This window comes from Cyclopterus lumpus, chromosome 10 (genome assembly GCF_009769545.1).
Source record: "Cyclopterus lumpus isolate fCycLum1 chromosome 10, fCycLum1.pri, whole genome shotgun sequence".
NCBI lineage: Eukaryota > Metazoa > Chordata > Actinopteri > Perciformes > Cyclopteridae > Cyclopterus > Cyclopterus lumpus.
This window is the reverse complement of record NC_046975.1, coordinates 21,610,308-21,630,330: the sequence shown is the minus strand read 5'-3', so window position 1 is coordinate 21,630,330 and position 20,023 is coordinate 21,610,308. Positions and strand designations below refer to the sequence as shown.

Genomic DNA, 20,023 nt, shown 5'->3' with positions numbered 1-20,023 from the left:
TATGTATATAATATATATTATATTATATACAATATATATTATAAACTATATAAATATACATATACACACACACACACACACAACGTCATCAAAAACTGAACACATCTTCAGAGCACATATCTGGGCTATACAAAATAAACTGAATTGAATTGAACAATGTAAAAGCAGATTTTATGGCAGAGCTGTTATATTAAATCGCATTAGATTGTACAGGTGTACCAGATAATAAAGTACTCTAAAAGTGGCCACTGTACACGATCTCATTCGCCATAGACTAGCCAACCAATCAGGACACGGCTACGATCTCATTCACCGTGGACTAGCCAACCAATCAGGACACGGCTACGATCTGATTCACCGTTGACTAGCCAACCAATCAGAACACGGCTACAAATCCTATTCGCTCTCATCCAATGGCGATACGGCTTGTTAACTGATGTGGCGTTGCCGTTGACAACGGCCACTGCGTTGATCTGGTCCTGAAGTGTTTTGAGCCCAACGCTAGTATTCTCGCTAAAAATAGAGTTTATTTACCGATTTAACAACGCGTACGAACCGAGACCTGCTTCTGGAGGTGTTGCTGTTACTCTGTAGTTTCAGTTAAAGATGATATGTTTTCAAACAAAGTGGAGAATAAATCGTGTTTAAGCCAATTAGCCTGCGAGCTAACGTTAGCACGGCGAGCTAATCTTCTCGCTTTGGATATAATCGTCGGTCTCTCTCCGTTACTTTGTTCTTCAACACGCCGGGAGCGACATTAAATGGACTGCGTATGATGACTGGATGACCTGACGTCACCCGGGAGATTTAACGTTACTTTTTTTTGTTTTGTATGTTTTAAAATAAAACACTAAAAGGAGAAAGAAGATGGAAATACACCTCAATCGAGTTGATTACATCCAGGTAACACCAGAGTGTTTGTAGATGTCTCTGTCTATCACCAGGTCTGTTGAGCTTCTCTAGTCAGTTATACCTTTTGCTCTGCATTGTCTCATGTTATTGTGTATTGCTTTGTTTTGTGTTATAACACTATTGTTATCAATAGTTAAAAATCTAATTTACTGGAAAGTCACAGTAAACAATAATGTTTTACGCCCTGGTTTAAATGAGCCGACCTCAGGTGAAATCAGAGATGTACTTAGACCCAGCCTATTTAGTGCCTTAAAGACAAGTAAGTAAGTGGTTAAAATCTGTCCGTATCATCACCTACATTATCGTAGTTTAGCCTGCTAAAAACTACATGCATGAACACATTTATTAGTTTCTTGTTTATACAGAAATCCTTTTAATTCTTGCAATGTTTTCCACGTGTGTTTCCTTCGAGAAACGTTTATAACTTTTGTCAATAAACGCAAGTTATTCTGCTTTGTCCTCACAGGTTGGTGTGACATCCCTGAAAACTATGAAGCTGCTTCCAGCATTGGGAAAGAAGGCAACTCAAAAGGTATTATTCTGTCAGAGCAATGTGTTGTGCTTCTCCGTGTGCCTGAAGTTATTCGAGTTTAATTAAAGTGTTTCATTCTACAGCTCCTTGGTGCATGTTGTCTCCCGCTACGGGACTAATGAAGACTTATCTTGTCTTGTTTCAGGTTGCTGTTGCTGATCATGATGGTGTACTGACATGTTTTGGGATGAAGAAGGGAGAGGCAGTGGTGAGTTAATACTTTCTTTATAAAACCGCCAGTTGTATCTTAATGTGTTGAATTTCAGTTTCTAATGTTAAGGGTTCTGACTCCTCTGTTTCAGCCCGTGTTTAAAACACTGCCAGGGCCGAAAATATCCAGAATGGACCTCGGAGGAGCTGCGGGAACTCCACAGGAGAAGATCTTTGTTTGTTCTGGTTCTCAGGTCCGAGGATTCACCAAGAAAGGCAAACTGTTCCTCACCTTTGAAGCCAACCTCACTGAAAGCATCAACGCCATGTAGGGAACCGCCTCTCCCCTTTTCGGTTGACTTACACCGCTTGATTGACACGTGCAGAGCTGTGTGAGTTTTACTGTTGCGTGTCTCTTTCCCAGGCATGTCTTAGGCGCCGACCTCTTTGTGTGTGCGAGTTACATCTACAACCACTACTGTGACTGCAAGGACCAACACTACTACCTCTCTGGAGACAAAATCAATGATATCACGTGTTTGTCTTCAGAAAACCTGAGTCGCCCCGTCCCGGTCCTGGCGTGCCAAGATCGGGTTCTCAGAGTCTTGCAGGTTAGACCCAAGACATTTGTTGTGTCGATTTTGATACAGTTCATTGTTCTCCCTCAAACAATTAGCTGAGATTTATTATTGTATGTGTTGTTGTTGTTGTAGGGATCAGAGCTTGCCTATGACGTTGAAGTCCCTGGCCCTCCGTCCGTCTTGGAACTATACAACAAAGATGGAGGCAAGTTGACCTTCCTGTGTGCTGTGTACTAGAACAATAAAAACACAAGACTGATTTCTATGAAACGGATCTTGTACAGCGTCACTGATTTCTCCACAGGTGAGGAAATCCTCTACGGAACTACCGATGGCAAAATAGGATTGGTGCAGATCGGTGAGAGTGCAGCTGCAATTAAATGGGAGATCGACAACGACAAAAAGAAAGGAGGTACAGTAGGTTCTGTACATGATCGCAGCCGGGTTTTACATGTTGATCCATTTCACTACGGATCACTTCTATGTTTAATACCAACTACTTTCCACATCATATGAATATGAACTCTTAGGAGGTAGGCAAACAATACACAATACAAATTACACTTTCCTGTCTCCCATCAGGAATTCTTTGCATCGACACTTATGACATCATGGGAGACGGCGTGAACGACATCCTGGTGGGCAGAGACGATGGGACGGTGGAGGTCTTTGGTTTCGACAGCGCCAGTGAGCCCACGCTACGCTTTGAGCATGTGAGTTTATGCCGAACGTGACTCATCTTTTATCAATTTACTCCCTCCGATTTCCATCTCAAATCGCTCCAATTTGTGCTTTTCAAATTACCGTTTAATATATTGTAATGTTTAACCACAGATTAGGATTTGAGTTGTGTCAGTACCATGCAGCTCTGCTATGCTGCATTCACACTTACTGTTCAGTTTGATTTGAAACAGCTGACCCTGCGTGTCAGTTACTTTTTCATACCCAGATCCATTCAAGCCAGTGTCTCTTTTAAAAGTATTAAGTAGCAATAGTTTACATTTTTAAAGATGAAATACTATTAGTTATATGTATCCCAGTATATCAATACTGTACTGGCCTTTTCTTAGATACCTGTGTCTATTGTTATTTTCGTATTATATCATTGATGCCCATCATTGATGGCCAAATGGTCCTGTGTTTTTCTGACTTCAGGTGTTGTCAGAGAGTGTGACCTCCATCCAGGGTGGCTGTGTGGGGAAGGAGTCTTATGATGAGGTCTTGACTGCCACTTACACAGGTTGGATGAAGGGAGAAAAAAAAAGAACTCACGCACCTAATGTTGACAAATGTTATCAGTCAGTCTATCTCCAATACTTTGTATTCAATAAGATAGGTACAGTAATTTCTGAGATCTGATATGAAGAGCATATTTCATATTCTGCTTTGCCGTCCTCTCGTTGTCCCTTTCAGGATGGGTGACTGGTTTGACCACTGAGCCCCAGAAGGCTGAGGCCGGCCCCGGAGACAAGGTCAGAATGAGTAAGGAGATCCAGTCCAAAGTAGAAGCACTCAGGTACCAGCCTCTGTTTCTCATTAAACAGCATGTTCTTGTGCTTTTTGATGCGTTTGACTTCCCATGTGATGGTTTATTGTCCCTCTTCCAGGGCGGAGCTGGAACAGCTGCAGGTCAAAGTCCTGCAGGGCCGAGAGCAGTACCAGCAGACCTCTCAGTCGACCACAGCCGTCTCCGCTGTGCCCGTCTTCAGCATCAATGACAAGTTCACCCTGAGCCAGGACGATGCCAGCTACAGCCTCACTCTGGAGGTGCAGACCGCCATCGACAATCTGCTGCTGCAGGTCTGCTCGTTATTATGACCCCCTGTGTCGTCACAACCTCTGGCGGTGCCCTTGACCCCCATATCGAAGGCATAAACATGCAAAATGTAACTTAAAGATGAATCTCCTGTGCAGAGCGACGTCCCCATAGACCTGCTGGATGTGGATAAGAACTCGGCTGTTGTCAGTTTCAGTGAATGTGATTCAGAGGTGAGCTGTTTAAACTCTTTCTACACAGGACAGACATGCTTAATAATAAAGCTCATGTACCTACTGCTGCTCCCAGAGGCCTGAAACTCTTATTCTGTCTCCAGCAGCCAAACGGGAACTTCCTCCTGGCCACGTACAGATGTCAGGCCAACACAACCAGACTCGAGCTCAGGGTAACACTTCATTCTGTTTCTCCAGCTTCACGAAAAGCCTTCCTTTCTTTCCTAGGCCTTCCCTTTGTGCAATTATGAGTCTCACAGACAGTGCTGAGCTGCGTCGTGTGCTCATTGCATCCGTCACTTCACCCAAAATAGAAACATTGCTGTTGTATTTTTGACAATAGCCACCTCAGGAATGCGCTCCATTCGTAATAACTGTTCTAGGTGAGGTCCATCGAGGGACAGTATGGGACCCTCCAGGCTTACATTACCCCCAGACTGCAACCCAAGACATGCCAGGTCCGCCAGTACCAGATCAAACCTCTGTCCCTCCACCAGCGGACACACAGCATAGACCAAGAAAGGTAAAAGACTTTAACTCAAGAACATGAACTCGATGTGACATTGTTATCTTCTATCGGTTGTACTGATTTCAACCTTACAAAATACATATCTTATTTGTCCCTCGGTCTGCCACACAGGCCCATGAACAGGCTCAGTCTGGTGGGACAGTTCAGTTTTGCTGAGATCCACTCCTGGGTGGTCTTCTGTCTGCCAGAGGTGCCTGAGAAAACGCCAGCAGGAGAGAGCATCACTTTCTATTTCCATAACACTTTTCTTGGGACGCAGCTTGAAGCCACCTACTGGTAAATACAAGAGTATAAAGGGTCTTCTTCTAAAAATTGCATATACATTTGTAGGGATTATGACATAACTGACAAGGGGTTGTGACATTTTATAACCTTTCTGAAGCCCCTAGAAATGTTTTCTTTGTGTTTTTATATATTATTTCCACTGATTTGACTGGGATGTGTGTCATAATCTACTGAATCAAAAGTGTGTTTTTTCTGAATTTGTCATTTTAGCAAAGGTGAAGGTCACTTCAAGTCGGACAACGTCTCTACGATCTCCATACTGAGTGATGTTCTCTCTAAAGAAGCCACCAAGAGAAAAATGAATCTGAACATTTCATATGGTGAGTGCGCTATTATAATTTCTTTTTGGTGATTTTTCATCTGACAAAAACATTCAGGAAATAATCTCTAGCGAATTAAATCCTGTTAAACTAACTGTGTTGTTTGTTTGTTTGTTTGTTTGTTTGTTAATCTTCCAGATATCAATGATGACTCCGTGAGCCACACTCTGAAGATGATACATCCAAAGCTGGAGTACCAGCTGCTGTTGGCTCGAAAGGTTCAGCTTATCGATGCACTTAAAGTACGTAATGGTTGAATATGTCGTCTTAAAAGGAGAAATCCACCCTCAAGAGTCATTTAGTGGTTCAACACATTCACTGTGTCCTCGAGCCCACCTTCAGTTCAACGCTTCAAGTTCTCACACGTTTCTTTTCAGGGCTCTTGAAATGATTTTGTTTATTTCTTACTGACCTCCACCTCACTTCCTCTCTGATTTCCCTGATCGGCAGGAGCTTCAGGTTCATGAGGGGAACCCCGACTTCCTCATCCCAGAGTATCGCAACATCTTGGATGAGTCTGCCAGTCTCCTCGAGGAGTACAAGAAGCAGCCAGCGCACCTCGAGAGGCTTTATGGTGCAGCATGGTTTCTCTATTTGCACATATACACGTAAACAAAAAAGACGTCAGAGAAAGTTTGTGCAGAAGAGGTTAAAAGTTAAAGAAAATGGCTCATAAAAATACCTCCCCGATTTAGATATCAATACTCGTACTTAAACGATGAAAAGATTAAAACAAACATTGCAGCAGGAATACAAAACATTGATATATAACGTACAATTAAATAGAAAAGTTTATGTTCACCAGTTAAGATTCATTTAAATGTGTATAATATTTAGCTAATTAATGTCCTTCTTTGAATGTTTTTTTTATTACGATAATGTAAAAATTGATTGTAGTGATGGTTGTTCCAAAGACATAATCTTCTATACATATATATATATATATATATATATATATATATATTTATATATATATATATATATATATATATATATATATATATGTATGTATGTGTGTATATATATATATATATATATATATGTATGTATGTATGTATGTATGTGTATATATATATATATATATATATATGTATGTATGTATGTATGTATGTGTATATATATATATATGTATGTATGTATATATATATATATATATATATATATATATATATGTATATATATGTATGTATGTGTGTATATATATGTGTATATATATGTATAGAGGACTATATATTTATATGGTCACATAAAATAACGATAGAGATTTGTCTTTTTAGAAGAGAAGAGAAGAGCAGATGAGTCCCAACTTTATAAAGATAATCACTTAAGAAATTATTTTGGATTATGTCAATCTTATTGAGAAAGGTGTGACATGGCCGCCCAGTTTGACAATACATAATAATAAGATAAATCAAGACAATATGGTATTTCCGCCGACACTCATGTCCAGAGACACTTTCCCTAAACTTGTTTTCCTTCCTCCCTTCCATGTATCTTTTTTTATTATTTTTGTATTAAGTTGTACAACATGAGCCTGACATTGTGAAGAAGAGCTCGTTGGCTGGTGGTAACTCGTTGTTTTGTTTTCTTTATTTCCCGTAGGAATGATCACAGACCTCTTCATCGACAAATTCAAGTTTAAAGGCCAGAACGTGAAAACCAAAGTGTCCTCGTTGCTGGAGATACTCGACAATTATGACTTAAATTCTCTGTTAGACTTTTTCAATGAGGCATGATGTCCTGTCAATCAGAGGGTATTTATTTACTTGTTTTTGAGTGTTTTTATTTGTGCTACTTTTGTATTGTAAATACAACAGCGTGGTAGTTGATAGCTGTGTCAATGTTATGTTGTAATACTGTCATTTAGCTCTTTATTTTGTGATAAAAATGGTGTAAAATATTTAAATATGGATAATATATTTTGATAGCATCTAAAATCAAGGTTGGTAATTAATAAACCAATACAAGTTTGCCAGGATAATGCAGGTTCCTCTTTTTATTAGTGACCAAGCTTCGGTTAGGGTTTGAAATTTGACCAAATGTGACCCAACGTAAGCCAGAGAATGTATGTTTTTATATAATAATTATCATAGCACTGTGAGTACCCCCTGTTGTAATAAAAACGTCAGGTTATTTGTAACCTTTTGTAATATGTATCATTCAAGGGGCTGAAAATATGAAATTCTACATGAAGGAAAAGCTCATAAGACACCATGAGATATTCTTTTTCAAAACCACATACTTAAGTCTCATTCATTAAATGATTACATCTGCAATCAATTGATTGTTAAATGTATTTATGTTTCCTTATTTATCTGTATCCTCTTGACAATTATTTTAATTTATAAACTTCCAAGAACCAGACATAAGGTGACACAGCACTGCATTACAGCTAATACTTCATTTGAGGATTTCCACCTCACTAAATGTAAATAAATATATATATATATATATATATAACTGTTTACTCCTGAACCAAAATTGAAATGTTGCCTTAATATTCAATTAAATCTGTTAATACAAAATGTAAATCAACTAATATATTATGATATATTTCTATAAATTAAGCCAGCCAACAGTATATAAAGTAATTAAAATGAGCAAAGCATTAATAATGCATTAATAATTATAATCCAGGGTTGTCATGCATATGATGAGTACTCCATTCTGTACAATGAGTATTATTACATATTTTGATGCTAATAATATGAATACAAGACTTCTACTTGTTCCAGTGGTATCGCAACAATAACAATACCAAACTGAAAGCTCTGAGTACTTCCTGCAGCTGTTATAACATTTTGCGACTTCCACAGTGAAATTCTGTCAAACCGGGTTTGAATTTGCAATCAGGCGAGCGTGATGTCGCGTAATGCCCTCTTGGGCTCCCGTACTTCCGGCGCCGTCACTCCCGGCGTGACCCGTGATTGGTCCGTTTCAATCCTCGCGGGCTACTTGAACTGAGAGAAAGCAATGTCTGTTATGCATGTTCCCGTGTAAATGGACTGAGGCTAGCTGGCTCTGCTGCAGGTTGGTAGTAACTTCGAGACAAATTACGAGCACGTTTAAACCTCTCGTGAAGCCTGTACCCAACAACTGGGCTTTTTGTGTGGATTATAGAGTCGTTGCCATATCAACGGCGTAGTTTAACCTGCTCCAGCAAGGTAGCAGCTAATGCTAGCCTCCCTATAACCGTCCACACGCGATTATCTTAACCCACTTGAGGTTTATATTTATATATACACGCAGTGTGCAACTCAGCTGTAGTACTAGCCTTTTAAAGGCAAACGGATACAAGTTAGATCGTTCCTTGAGTGGCACCATGGCTGGCGCTAACCGAGGCCAAGCTAGCGTGGCTAGCGAGCTTCACAACCAGGAGAATATGCTGTCAAGACTGAGGGGCTCCCTGAAACCCAGAGCTGGTCCGAGCGAGAACCAAGAGAACCTTCCCCCGAAACAAGCGACCGGCAGCAGCAGAACCGTCCTGGGAGCCCTGCAGAACAACCACCGGAGCAAAGCTCAGAACCAGCGCGCCACGAAACAGGTCAGTTTGGGACAACTGGTGCTAAAGGGCTCGTGCTAGTGTCTGCTGATAACTGGTTAAGATGGAGGGGCATTGTTGTATTTGGAGGCAACTCATTTAGTTATCTTGACCGTTAAAATCACTCGCATCTGTTCCTTTTTTTTTTTTAAATACGTTTTCAAACAAATGCAATGTAGCTTTAAATTTACTCTGTTACCCTGATTGTCCGCCATTTTCACATCGCATTAAGTGATACATTTAATACTAGTTTCAACTGCTTAAATTAACCAGCACACCGACCGGTTTTCGTAACTCACATATTTGCCCTGATCTGTTATGTGTACGTTTATCTCGCTTTCTAGTGATTACACTAGTTATGGGATGTAAAACAAGTGCTCTGACATCCTTAACATACTAGTTTCTGAGTGCAGCAGATTATAGTTTAACATGCCTCTTGTGCAATAGTTGCCCCTGTCTTTTTACAAAATAAACCACCTTGGTTGCCACGTTGTTCAAGCTCATGGTTCAAATTTCTTTTATCACTGAACATTGAATTATATCCCCCAGCATGCATTTTTTTTAATTTTCTGCTTTTTTCTTTTTCCTCCTGCAAAAATAATAACCCTTCAGTGGGACAAATCTTAACTAACCTTGTGTTCTGCTTCCAGGAGTCGTCACAGACCTTGTCGTGCAAAAATGAAGACTTGGGCAAAAGCTGCACGGAGAAGCCCGCCGCCAAGCAGCCCGCTTTCCAGATCCATGTGGATGAGCCCGATGGCACCTGCATCAAGAAGCCACAGCTTGTCGATGCTGTCAAAGCCAAGGCCATCTCTGAAACGATTAATGCTGTGGCAAAGCTCCGACAGCCCCTGGCAACCATTGATATGGATCTCAGCTTTGGTGGGTTGTGTATACCTGGCAAAATGTCTGATTTGTTCTATTACACCTCTTGGCCTCTTTAAGCTCCCAAATTTACGATGCAGTTCTTTATAGAAATTGCTGTTGAAGACACATTTTTTTCTTGTATAAAGTATATAACTTTATTTCTTTCCTCAGACTCTCCAATGGACATGTCTGTGGTTGAGGGAGAGGATAAACCAGTGGATGCAAATGAAGTTCCAGAGTATGCTGCTGAAATCCACACATACCTGAGGGACATGGAGGTGAGAAATGGAGCAAAATGCTACAGACTTGAACAATTTGTTCAGCTGCGTCTTAAGTTCAAATATACTTGTCATAAGGCTCTTCTCAAAATGCACTTTATCTAAAGTACATGGCTTTGCCTGCAAGTATATTTCTTAAATAACACGCAGATCCTCCACAGGTAAAAACCAGACCCAAAGCCGGCTACATGAAGAAGCAGCCTGACATCACAAACAGCATGAGGGCCATCCTGGTGGACTGGCTGGTCGAGGTTGGAGAAGAGTACAAGCTCCAGAATGAGACCCTTTATCTGGCTGTAAACTACATCGATCGCTTCCTCTCCTCCATGTCTGTCCTGAGGGGGAAACTTCAGCTGGTTGGGACTGCTGCCATGCTGTTGGCTTCGTACGTCACCATTATATTCAGTCCAGCTACTTAAATTACAAAGTGCATGTTCAAGGTAGTCTTTCCTGCTGTGTGAGTAACTATTTTAAAATGGTCTAATGCAGGAAATTTGAGGAGATCTATCCTCCGGAGGTGGCAGAGTTTGTCTACATCACGGATGATACCTACACCAAGAAGCAAGTGTTAAGAATGGAGCACCTGGTGCTTAAAGTGCTCTCCTTTGATCTGGCCGCACCAACCATCACCCAGTTTCTCACCCAGTACTTCCTTCACCATTCTGTTAACAAACAAGTGGAGAGCCTGTCAATGGTGAGCAACGCATTTAAAAGTGTGCGTGCCTCTTTGGCACATTGAAGAATATTCAAGCAAAGTGCATCAGATCAATCTCTGAATTTGCTTTTGTGTTTCAGTATCTCGGGGAGCTCAGTCTGGTCGATTCGGATCCCTTCCTGAAGTACCTCCCGTCACATACAGCTGCTGCAGCCTACACTCTGGCAAACCACACTGTGACTGGCGGCTCATGGGTAAGTTTGAGAGAATGGTCTAAATGGAGGAGTTTTATTTTATCTAAAGGATGTTTGGAAGCCTGAATTCGTTACTGTGGTCTTGTGCAAAACATTCGAGATGACTCCGGTTGTCTCCTCCTCAGCCCAAGTCCATGACGGAGATGACCGGCTACTCGCTTGAAGAGCTGATGCCATGTGTCGAGGATCTGCACCAAACCTTCCTCAGCGCTGCGCAGCATGCTCAGCAGTCTGTTCGGGAGAAGTACAAGGGCCCCAAGTACGTTTGCTGCTCGTAATTAATCTTTGTCAGCGTTTGAGGCAATCTAGCACGTGTTCTAAAGGAGTTTGTTTCTCTTCCAGATACTCTGATGTTTCCCTCATCGACGCTCCATCTAAATTGCTGCTGAACTAACTTCTTTTTTTTTTTTTTTTGCCCTCCCTTGTAATGTAGAGTTTTGTACCCGTGTCAGACATTAAGATTTTTCTTTTTTAAATGATGTGTTTCACAATTTAAATGACATGGCCTGCTCTTCTTGGAGTAGCGTTCAATGTTTAGAGTTTTTACGGTATTTTTATATACTCAATCTTGACATTCATACCAGATACTACAGTCGTGTTGGCTAATCAAGCAGTTTTACTAATCACAGACAAAAACCCTCGTCTTTGCTCTACAGTGTCGAGAACTCCGATAGACTTGCGATGTACTAAAACCCAATTTTTTAAAAAGGTTAAGTTGATGGCAGTTATTGTTGCTGGTTCATCTTGAGAGGTGCAACCTTTAGGGCCTCATGGGATGCACATTAAAGTACATTTTTGTCTGTAATGGAGTCTGCTGTCTAATTACATTGTCTTGGAGGTATATAACAGCTTTTTCAAGGCACCAACTGCACTGTAAAAATGGCTCTTGTAAATAAAATTCATTTAAAGTAAGACTTCATGTCTCTGTCTTTATGTGCTCACGGGGGCAGCAGAGGACCAGTTTTGGTTCTTAAAGACTTTTAACAAAGTGGTGATTCTGGTCTGGAAAACTAGACTTTTACAAGCTTTGTTTAGTCAGTAGTTTGACATAAGGTGCCTTGAGGGTTGAAAGGCCAAGCTGAGTGACCTGTATACTTCACTGGTCGTTTGCTCTATCAAGTTAACTACAGAAGCCACACTAATGCTTTATTGCAGAAAATGCACCGCTTGTGCTTTAAATTTCTTTGCTTAGTTCAGTTAAATTCATAATGACGTGGCCAAGACTACATTTTATATATCTAAGGGGCATTGAAATAAGTGATTTAATTTAATCAATTGACTTCTGTGAATCGGTTTCCACAAGAACTGATTTATTAAAGCCGCTTGTCTCAAAACGGTCATATGCTTAAAGAAAAACAAACCAAAGGTCCCGGGACCGGATGTCATATGCATATTGTAAAGCCCTGAGGCAAACTTGTGGTTTTTGGGCTATACAAAATTTGAAATAAATGACTGGCAAACAACCATGTGCCGACAAAGGGGAATCTTTATCAGTTTGTACATTGTTTGGCCAGCTCCGGTTTTTCACAGTGTCGGCGGTTTGATCCCCACCTCTGCTAGTCATCGTGTCCTTGAGCGCGACACGATTGTAAGTAGTTTTGTATAAAAGCATCAGCTAAATTAAATGTTTCTTTACTTCATTACATTTTCTCAAGTGAAAAAGGCAGCCGGTGGCGTAGAAATCATTCTCTCTCTACCTCACTCCCCTGATAAATTGGGAGGCTGGCTTTGTGCGCGTAGCCAGACGGGAGAGGGGAAGCACAGCCCAGCTGCAGAAGGATTTCCATTTCATCTCCAGAATGCACTGCTCGGACCATGCACACCATCAGGTTTGCGTTGACGCCTAACTGGAGGATTAAACCATGGGAATTATTTTGAGTAGCCAACTGGATACTTGTTGAATGGCAGCTACGGCACAGCATCTGCGTAACCCCTGAGAAGATCCAAGTGTTTGTTTTTTGCTACCTTACATCCATGCCTGCCCCCAGAAAATTTCTGGTAGCGTCCACCTCGCTGCCCCTGCCGCTGGACTGGGGCTGGAACCTGAGCTTGTACGTGGGGATTCTCCTCGGACTCCTGGTGCTGATGCTGCTCCTCCTCTGGATGCTCCTCAAGCAGCTGAGTAACTCGGTGATGAAATCCTCGCTGCAGCCCGTCCGCTCTTTCAGGCAGCCCTGCTTTGAGCAGAGGTTGCACCACGTGTTGTGAAAAAAGGGGGACAGTTGTGCCGGGACTGAGGCTCGGAGTGCTTTGCAAATTAATGTAAGAACAACAAAAATGACTTGTTTTGGACTCAATATTCTGTCTCATAATAAAACCTGTTCATGTTTGTATTTATAGAAACCACTGTCTGTTCTTGTCATAGCTTTATCTTCCCCCCCATTATATAATGTCTCTATTATGCACTAAATAGTGAGTCCTATCAATATTATACTGTTTTAAATCCACTGTTTCTATTTTTCATCTCTCAACCGAGGTCAAATATCTAAATTGCTGCATAAAAAGCACAAGCAAAGATTCAATCTGCATCTTGATTCATGCTGATTAAAGCAATGCATTCAGGAGGGAAATTTGCACTCCTCTCATCTCAGTGGTGAACTGGCAGGAGGGATATTGAGGATATGCCAGAGATGAGATAAATGAAAGGAGTGCTGTGTGCCACTTAGTTTTCTCAACTTCCCCCCATGTGTCCATGTTGGGGTCCAAAGTAAATGAGGCTAAAGGCAAAAGGATAATAACATGCCAAGGCTAATTTCTCAGGTTACAAGTGTTTATTATACACAGGTAGGGGAGTTTGGTGCTTTTCCCTCTGTGCTTATCGTTTTCTTTCATCATTACTCAGAGGTGGCCGGGCTGTCTTTGATTGAATAGTCTGAGAGGAATCAATAGCCCCGAAGGAAGCGTGTTCATTACACATCGACAGCTGATTTCTTAAAAGAGCAGCACAATAACACAAACATGGTGCTTCTGGGTGTGATGCCTCAGCTGCGTTAACGTTTCAGAAAAGGGTGTAAACTAACTATTATTATTATTTGGACAAGACACTTTCTTAAAACATCCTTTTCTGTAATGCAGCCTATCAATCCATTTTAAAGCATCTACTTTCTTTGGATGTTTTCGTGGCTTCTCTTTCAAAATAATAGTTTCAGAAATAGCAGCTGTATTGCTTAGCTTAGCATAAAGACTGAAAACAGGGGGAAACAGCCGTCTTAGCTTATCATAAAGACTGGAAACGGGGAAACAACTATCTTAGCTTAGCATAAAGACTGAAAACAGAGGCAAACAGCTAGCTTAGCTTAGCATAAAGACTGGAAACGGGGAAACAGCTAGCTTACCTTAGCATAAAGACTGGAAACAGGGGGAAACAGCTAGCTTAGTTTAGCATAAAGACCGAAAACAGGGGGAAACATCTCGCTTGGCTCAGTCTGAAGCTAACAAAAGCTAACTACCAGCACATTTAAAGCTCACCAATTAACATGTTATCTCCTTTGTTTAATATGCACACAAATGCAAATGTAAAACGTGATAATTAGCTAGATTTGTCCACTCGAGACAGACCCAGGCCAGCTAGCTGTTTTTGTGCTAAGCTAATCAATGTAAGGTGTAAAGACGTGACAGGGTATCAATCCGCTCGTGTAATTCTTGGCACGAAAGCTAGATGTATTTACCAAAATGTGGAACCATTCCCCTTTCTTTTAATGGTCGGTCTTAAAACTCTTCCCTATCTCAAAATCTTGATGTTCTTCTCCTCAGTCGGTTCTTTCAGACTTTGGCTGCCTTCAGCAAAAGACCTGCAGATTAATGAGGTCTGGCATTGTGCAGATGGATCCCGTGACTGCATGTTTATCTCCTCTGTCGTGAGCTGAAATGGTTTCCTCCGATCACTGCTTGACCATTCGTGGCGTCTCAATCTTCCTCTAATAAAGGCAGTGCCATATGTTTGTGAATACAGCACACGCGTCGAGGTGTTTGCAATGCTGAGTTCATCATAAATATGTCGGTGTCTGGGGGGGGGGGGAGGTTGCAACATTGAATCAGATCATTACACTTTGGAAACTTGCTTTCTCTCAGAGAATTTGATGAGATATCGATCTTTTCCTAACTCTCGGCGAGAAAACTAATCGCACATGTTTTTTTTCGAACTGACAACATGTGCTAATCCATCTCCAAACATATAGCATACTGTGTATGTGTTCTGACCCGAAACGTAGTCTAAAACCGCAAACAGTCTGCAGGCTATCGGCCTACCAACTCCAGGTAGTTACTGCTGGAGCAGCTAATACTGCTGACTAATTCAGGGAATGCTGATCTTGTATTCAAAATGGCCGCAAGGGAAAATAGAAGAACAGAAAAACTCCACTCATGACTCTCAGTCTGAAGCTACACTTGTTCTTAATGGCATCGCTATTACTCTCTCAGATCCCTGTGCTTTTTTGTGGACGCCCTCAAAGGGGCCATGAGGTGATATTTGCATTTGATGACGTCTGCCCTCAGCGCCGAGGGAGATAACGAACCGAGCCCATTAGTGGCGACCGGGGGAGGCCCGTTGATTGATGACAGCGCTTATTGTCCGGCATGTCGGCACCAGACGAATGGAGACGTCCTCAGCTCTGTCTGGCTGTCCCGTGGCGCTGTGCGCTCACAAATGACTAAGAACTCACAGTGATTTAGTTTGGAAGCTGACATCTCGGGGACGATAGCAGGAGGGATAGTCGGCAGTTTGCCGCCTCACTGATTTGAAATTTATTTTATTTTAAACGTCGGTCTTCAGAAGCAATCCCACCTCTCTACAAAGTCTCCTCATAAGAGGTACGGTGGTATTTGTGTGTGCTCTAATGAGATTTTATTCACTTACGCAAGCCCCTGTTTACAAGGCAACAGCAAACATGCCGTTCTCCAAAAGAACACGTCGACCTTTTCATTGCCACTCTGTTGCCACGGCAACAGCTTTAGTCGGGAAGTTTACTTCCTGTCTGCCGAAATGCATTGACACACAAACGCAGCAGGAAATACAAAAGGGACCCTTTTCGAATGTTCTGAAAACGTCTACATAACTTTGAAAATGAACGACGTAAACATTTTTAAATGGACCCTTTGTGTTTCCTGTTGCATTTCCTGTTAATACAGAAGTTGACAGGAAGTAATCTTGGACCAAAGCCGTTGCCCTAGCAGAGGGGTATAGGCAACCGTAGGCAATGGTGTAGCTTAGCCGAGTGCAAATGCAAGAGAGTTTTGTTTTTAAATAACTTATTTATTGATGGTAGATTGATAGATTAGTTTTTCTTTCCGTAATGCATTCCATGAAGACCCCCCCCCCCTCCTGTATTTGTTGCCTTCTTCACATAATTTGTTAAGTTTGTTGCTGATGAAGAAGATGGTTGGTAGGTTGGTGTTTATTCAATAGTCAACCTCACTCAACCTCCCAAAAAAATATGTGAAAATCCATCACGACATATGGAACTGAAAGTAGTAGCAGCAATACTACAGTATTAAAATAAATATATTAAATAAATAACTCGCATTTTGGGAATTCGTGATGGAGACATGTTCAAGCAAAACATGTGTTAATTAAGATTAGATTAGATATACTTTATTTATCCCCAGGGGGAACTTTCTTTGTAGCAGCAGCAAGCTATATATCCAATAAATTAAAATAAAAATAGCAGACTCCAAAAATCGACAATTTAAACTGATTAATTTGTTCTAAGCTGCTCGTTTTATTGCAATTAAGGGAAATTGGCTCCAGCATCCGTAACTGGATAACCGAGAGATGGTGTTCACACCCTCGTCTACTCACAGGTGCTCACTTTAATTAAAGAGGACGGCGGTGGTGATATGTGAGCTGAGCCGAGCGCCAGCGATCCCTTCGCTCCTATCCGGTATCTCCTGCTTGTCTCCGGTCTGCCACGGAGACACGTTTCACCACGCTTTGAAACGGGGTTTCCTCAGAAATTCAAGATAAAGTGAAGGACATTAAGGGCAAAAAGTAAAAGTTACCTAATTCAAAAATATGACAACCTCACTCACATATTCATATAATTAAGTAGGGACATTATCTCATAAGCACACATTTTAGGTACTTGTGCTTTTTTTATTAAACTTCAACAAGTTGTACTTTCAGTCTGACATTTGTTTAACAAATAAAGGTACTTTACAAATTAGGATTTTACAAACAATATATATATATATCATTTTTATAAATTAAACTACTACTATATAACATAGGTCACAGGTCTTTTTTTTTGTATTTTATATTTAGGTATTAATAATTCGTGGGCACACAGGAGTAGTTTCAGTTGCAATCTGCAACCTCACCACTAGATGTCACCACATCCTCCACACTGCATCTTTAAGGGGGATGATTGTTTAACGCTTGTGGAAACAACTTTCTCATTAAATTAACACAATAAGAGGATGATGACATGTTGAAATACACCACAATGCGTCCCCGGTTTCATTCCCCTGTCACCGACAGACCCTATAAATGATATATTGGCTCCTCGGGTTGCAGTGGATGTGGACGACATCAGCTGACAGGAAGTAAACACAGCACCGAGCTGTTGCCTCGCAACGCAGTTCCATTGAAAGCGTCAAGCCCTCTGGGCCATGTGGACACTCACTTCTGGAGACACGTTTGACCCCCGGCACTCTTTTTTGAAGGTCACACAAAGCAGCGGAGTGCATGCGCGTCAGGATCTTCCATTTGACGCCGCAGCCACCCACGGGAGAAGAGATCAGAAAGTAACGAGCACCCACCTGAGCCACAGAGAGAGGACACACACCTGTTGGTAAGCATATACTGCACTAGAAGTAAAAGTACTATTAAGTAAGTATTATCAGCTAGTATGACATTTAAAAAGTATCTTTTGTGCAGTGAAATGTTCCCTGTTAGTGTTTTTACTATTATATATGATGTTTCTGGAGTAATATTACTGCTGCATCACCGTTGGAGATGTTTCACTGTTCAATTTGAACTCATTTACTCTTGGCTCATTTAGCTTAATAGGAGAATTTGCTCACTTCGTAAAGGAAAACCATATCCTTCAGTTTATTACAAACATATACAATTCAAAATCAGCAAATTCTGAAAAACACGTGAATCTGAAAAGTAACTGACGCTGCAGTAAAAAAGCACAGTATTCCCCTGTAAGGTTTAATTGAGTAGAAGTGTAAAAGTTCCATGAAATAGAAATACTTAAGTAAAGTACAAATACATTGACTTTATACTTAAGTACAGCAGTCACCACTCAATCATCACTACTAAACCAGGAATCTGTTCCTCTTTCTTTCAGTTTACGGCGGTTTGTCTGCAATCAGCATAAAAAGGATGGTGAGTTGTTTTTAAAAAAAAATGAATTATTATCAAAGTATGCTGAAGTAAAATATTTGAGAAAGACCAAGAAACAACTTTGTTTTGCAGCTTGTGTTGCCGGCGCCTGAACCGATTCATATGTTTTGAAGCCACACTGATCTACACGATCAGTCTTAAACAATACGCAACACAAAGAACTGTCAGCACCAGCCTTTGAGTTACACGCAACTCTAGATGCTTATATTTATATATAGATATTTTCAGAAAATTGTAATTTCACTAGATCGTCATTTCCACACTTCTGGACGATACCTAATTAACTGACGGTACCTTCTGCGACAATACACTCATTAATAAAACATCAGCCGCTGCACAAAACGCAGTCTACTCACATTGGCACAAAAGAAAAAAAAAGGGTCAGCTTCATTCGATATCCTTGATCTGATTCCATCCTCTCGAGCTGGGTGAGAGATGCCAGACTTGTCGTATATATATATATATATATATATATATATATATATGCACACGAGTTGAATGAGAAGTAAAGGGATTAAGAATCTGATGACAGGGGTCTAATTTGTATCGTATCGTATTATCTTGTGCATGGAAACAGCAGGTACGCCGTGTCTATTGCGGGTTTGAATTACATCCACGTACAGTTGGGAGACAGATGGCATCTTAAAAAGTTCATATAATATTCATTCTCCTTTTGAGATTAGCATTGACTATTTACTCTACTGTCGTCTCCATTTTGTTTAATAGACCCATTAAAAACTATCGTGACTGTGAGAGGAAAGAGGACTTATTGATGCTCAATGTAGAAAGAAAATCATGAGAAAGCATCCGTAGAGAGTTTTGACTATTAAAAGATTGGAAATTATTAGGAAATATGAAAAGAATCATTGTTTAGCAAATATTAGAAAGTTTGGAGCCACGCTAGTTTCTTTGTGAGTCTGTACATGTGCTCACAACTCTCTTAGTTTAGCGTGTTAACATACATTTTCATGGTAAATACTTCCTGCATATTTGGTTATATTTGCATAATGTATTTATTCGAAAAAATTTGAGTTAATAGACTCGGGACCTGCCGCTAGTCTCTTAAAGGGGTACTGCAGTGGAGAAAACTCTGTTAGCACCAAAAACAGAACCGCGGAGGCTAATGGGAACGTCATTGGTGTTGCAGGTAGTGCAAGTTTCACTTGATGATGGCCGTGCAGGATCATCAAAGTCAGTACGATCAATCCTCTGGGGACTTTGAATACCTTTACCAAATGTCATGGCAATCCATCCAATAGTTGTTGAGGCGCCTCATCCTGAACCCAAAGCGTTATGGTGACGGTGGATGAAAAAAGACAATCCGTCTAGTAGACGTGGAGATGATAAAAAAGCAATTGGGATTCATCCTCTGGGGACCTTGCATTGTGCGTCCCACGTTGCATGACAATTCACCCACGGAGTTGTGAAGATGTTTCAGCTTAACGTTACCACAATGCTATCGTGACGTGTTGACTGCAAACACTGGTGTCTTTGTAGAAGAGGAAGACTAAATGCTGTAATAAAAGAACATTTAATGAGCAATAAGGGTTGAGTCATCCCAGTTAAGTAATGTGAGTTTAAATAGCTCATGATTAATTTCACTGTAAAAGAAGAAGAAGAAGAAGAAGAAGAAGAAGAAGAAGAAGAAGAAGAAGGGTATATTGTGTTTTATTGTGCTTTGTCTAATGATGAATGCTGTGACATTGTAGTAAAGTGACACTTTAACATCGTCATGTTGCGAGAAGAGGCCGTTCTCTTGAAAACTAATACAAGAGATAATAA

The 20,023-nt window shown here is 40.8% G+C and overlaps 2 protein-coding genes across 3 annotated transcripts; both read left to right on the top strand.

The window, feature by feature from the left end:
- The first annotated feature begins 78 nt into the window (after positions 1 to 78).
- On the top strand, positions 79 to 7,438 carry bbs7 (Bardet-Biedl syndrome 7). 2 transcript variants are annotated; one of them, XM_034543279.1, is made up of 19 exons: positions 79 to 903; positions 1,379 to 1,444; positions 1,590 to 1,652; positions 1,747 to 1,922; positions 2,019 to 2,205; positions 2,308 to 2,380; positions 2,480 to 2,533; positions 2,758 to 2,888; positions 3,331 to 3,415; positions 3,589 to 3,691; positions 3,783 to 3,975; positions 4,090 to 4,164; positions 4,269 to 4,337; positions 4,548 to 4,687; positions 4,805 to 4,969; positions 5,189 to 5,298; positions 5,437 to 5,540; positions 5,749 to 5,872; positions 6,901 to 7,438. In XM_034543279.1, the coding sequence occupies exons 1-19, from the start codon at positions 868 to 870 to the stop codon at positions 7,032 to 7,034; spliced, it is 2,088 nt and encodes a 695-aa protein (XP_034399170.1). In that variant the 5' UTR covers positions 79 to 867; the 3' UTR covers positions 7,035 to 7,438. The 2 variants fall into 2 exon arrangements, with proteins under 2 accessions (XP_034399170.1, XP_034399169.1); XM_034543278.1 differs by having other exon boundaries at positions 2,480 to 2,587.
- A 769-nt stretch (positions 7,439 to 8,207) lies between these two features.
- Positions 8,208 to 11,698, top strand: ccna2 (cyclin A2). Its single transcript, XM_034544066.1, has 8 exons — positions 8,208 to 8,842; positions 9,490 to 9,721; positions 9,878 to 9,984; positions 10,146 to 10,369; positions 10,474 to 10,678; positions 10,780 to 10,893; positions 11,019 to 11,152; positions 11,236 to 11,698. The coding sequence occupies exons 1-8, from the start codon at positions 8,621 to 8,623 to the stop codon at positions 11,285 to 11,287; spliced, it is 1,290 nt and encodes a 429-aa protein (XP_034399957.1). The 5' UTR covers positions 8,208 to 8,620; the 3' UTR covers positions 11,288 to 11,698.
- The last annotated feature ends 8,325 nt before the right edge of the window (positions 11,699 to 20,023 follow it).

Excerpts from the sequence above, each read along its gene's own strand:
- bbs7 (XM_034543278.1), top strand. The coding sequence starts at position 868 with ATGGAAATACACCTCAATCGAGTTGATTACATCCAG. Across the intron at positions 2,381-2,479 it reads ACTATACAACAAAGATGGAG|GTGAGGAAATCCTCTACGGA; the intron begins GCAAGTTGACCT and ends ATTTCTCCACAG. Across the intron at positions 3,976-4,089 it reads TCGACAATCTGCTGCTGCAG|AGCGACGTCCCCATAGACCT; the intron begins GTCTGCTCGTTA and ends TCTCCTGTGCAG.
- ccna2 (XM_034544066.1), top strand. The coding sequence starts at position 8,621 with ATGGCTGGCGCTAACCGAGGCCAAGCTAGCGTGGCTAGCGAGCTTCAC. Across the intron at positions 9,985-10,145 it reads CATACCTGAGGGACATGGAG|GTAAAAACCAGACCCAAAGC; the intron begins GTGAGAAATGGA and ends GATCCTCCACAG. Across the intron at positions 10,894-11,018 it reads CTGTGACTGGCGGCTCATGG|CCCAAGTCCATGACGGAGAT; the intron begins GTAAGTTTGAGA and ends TCTCCTCCTCAG.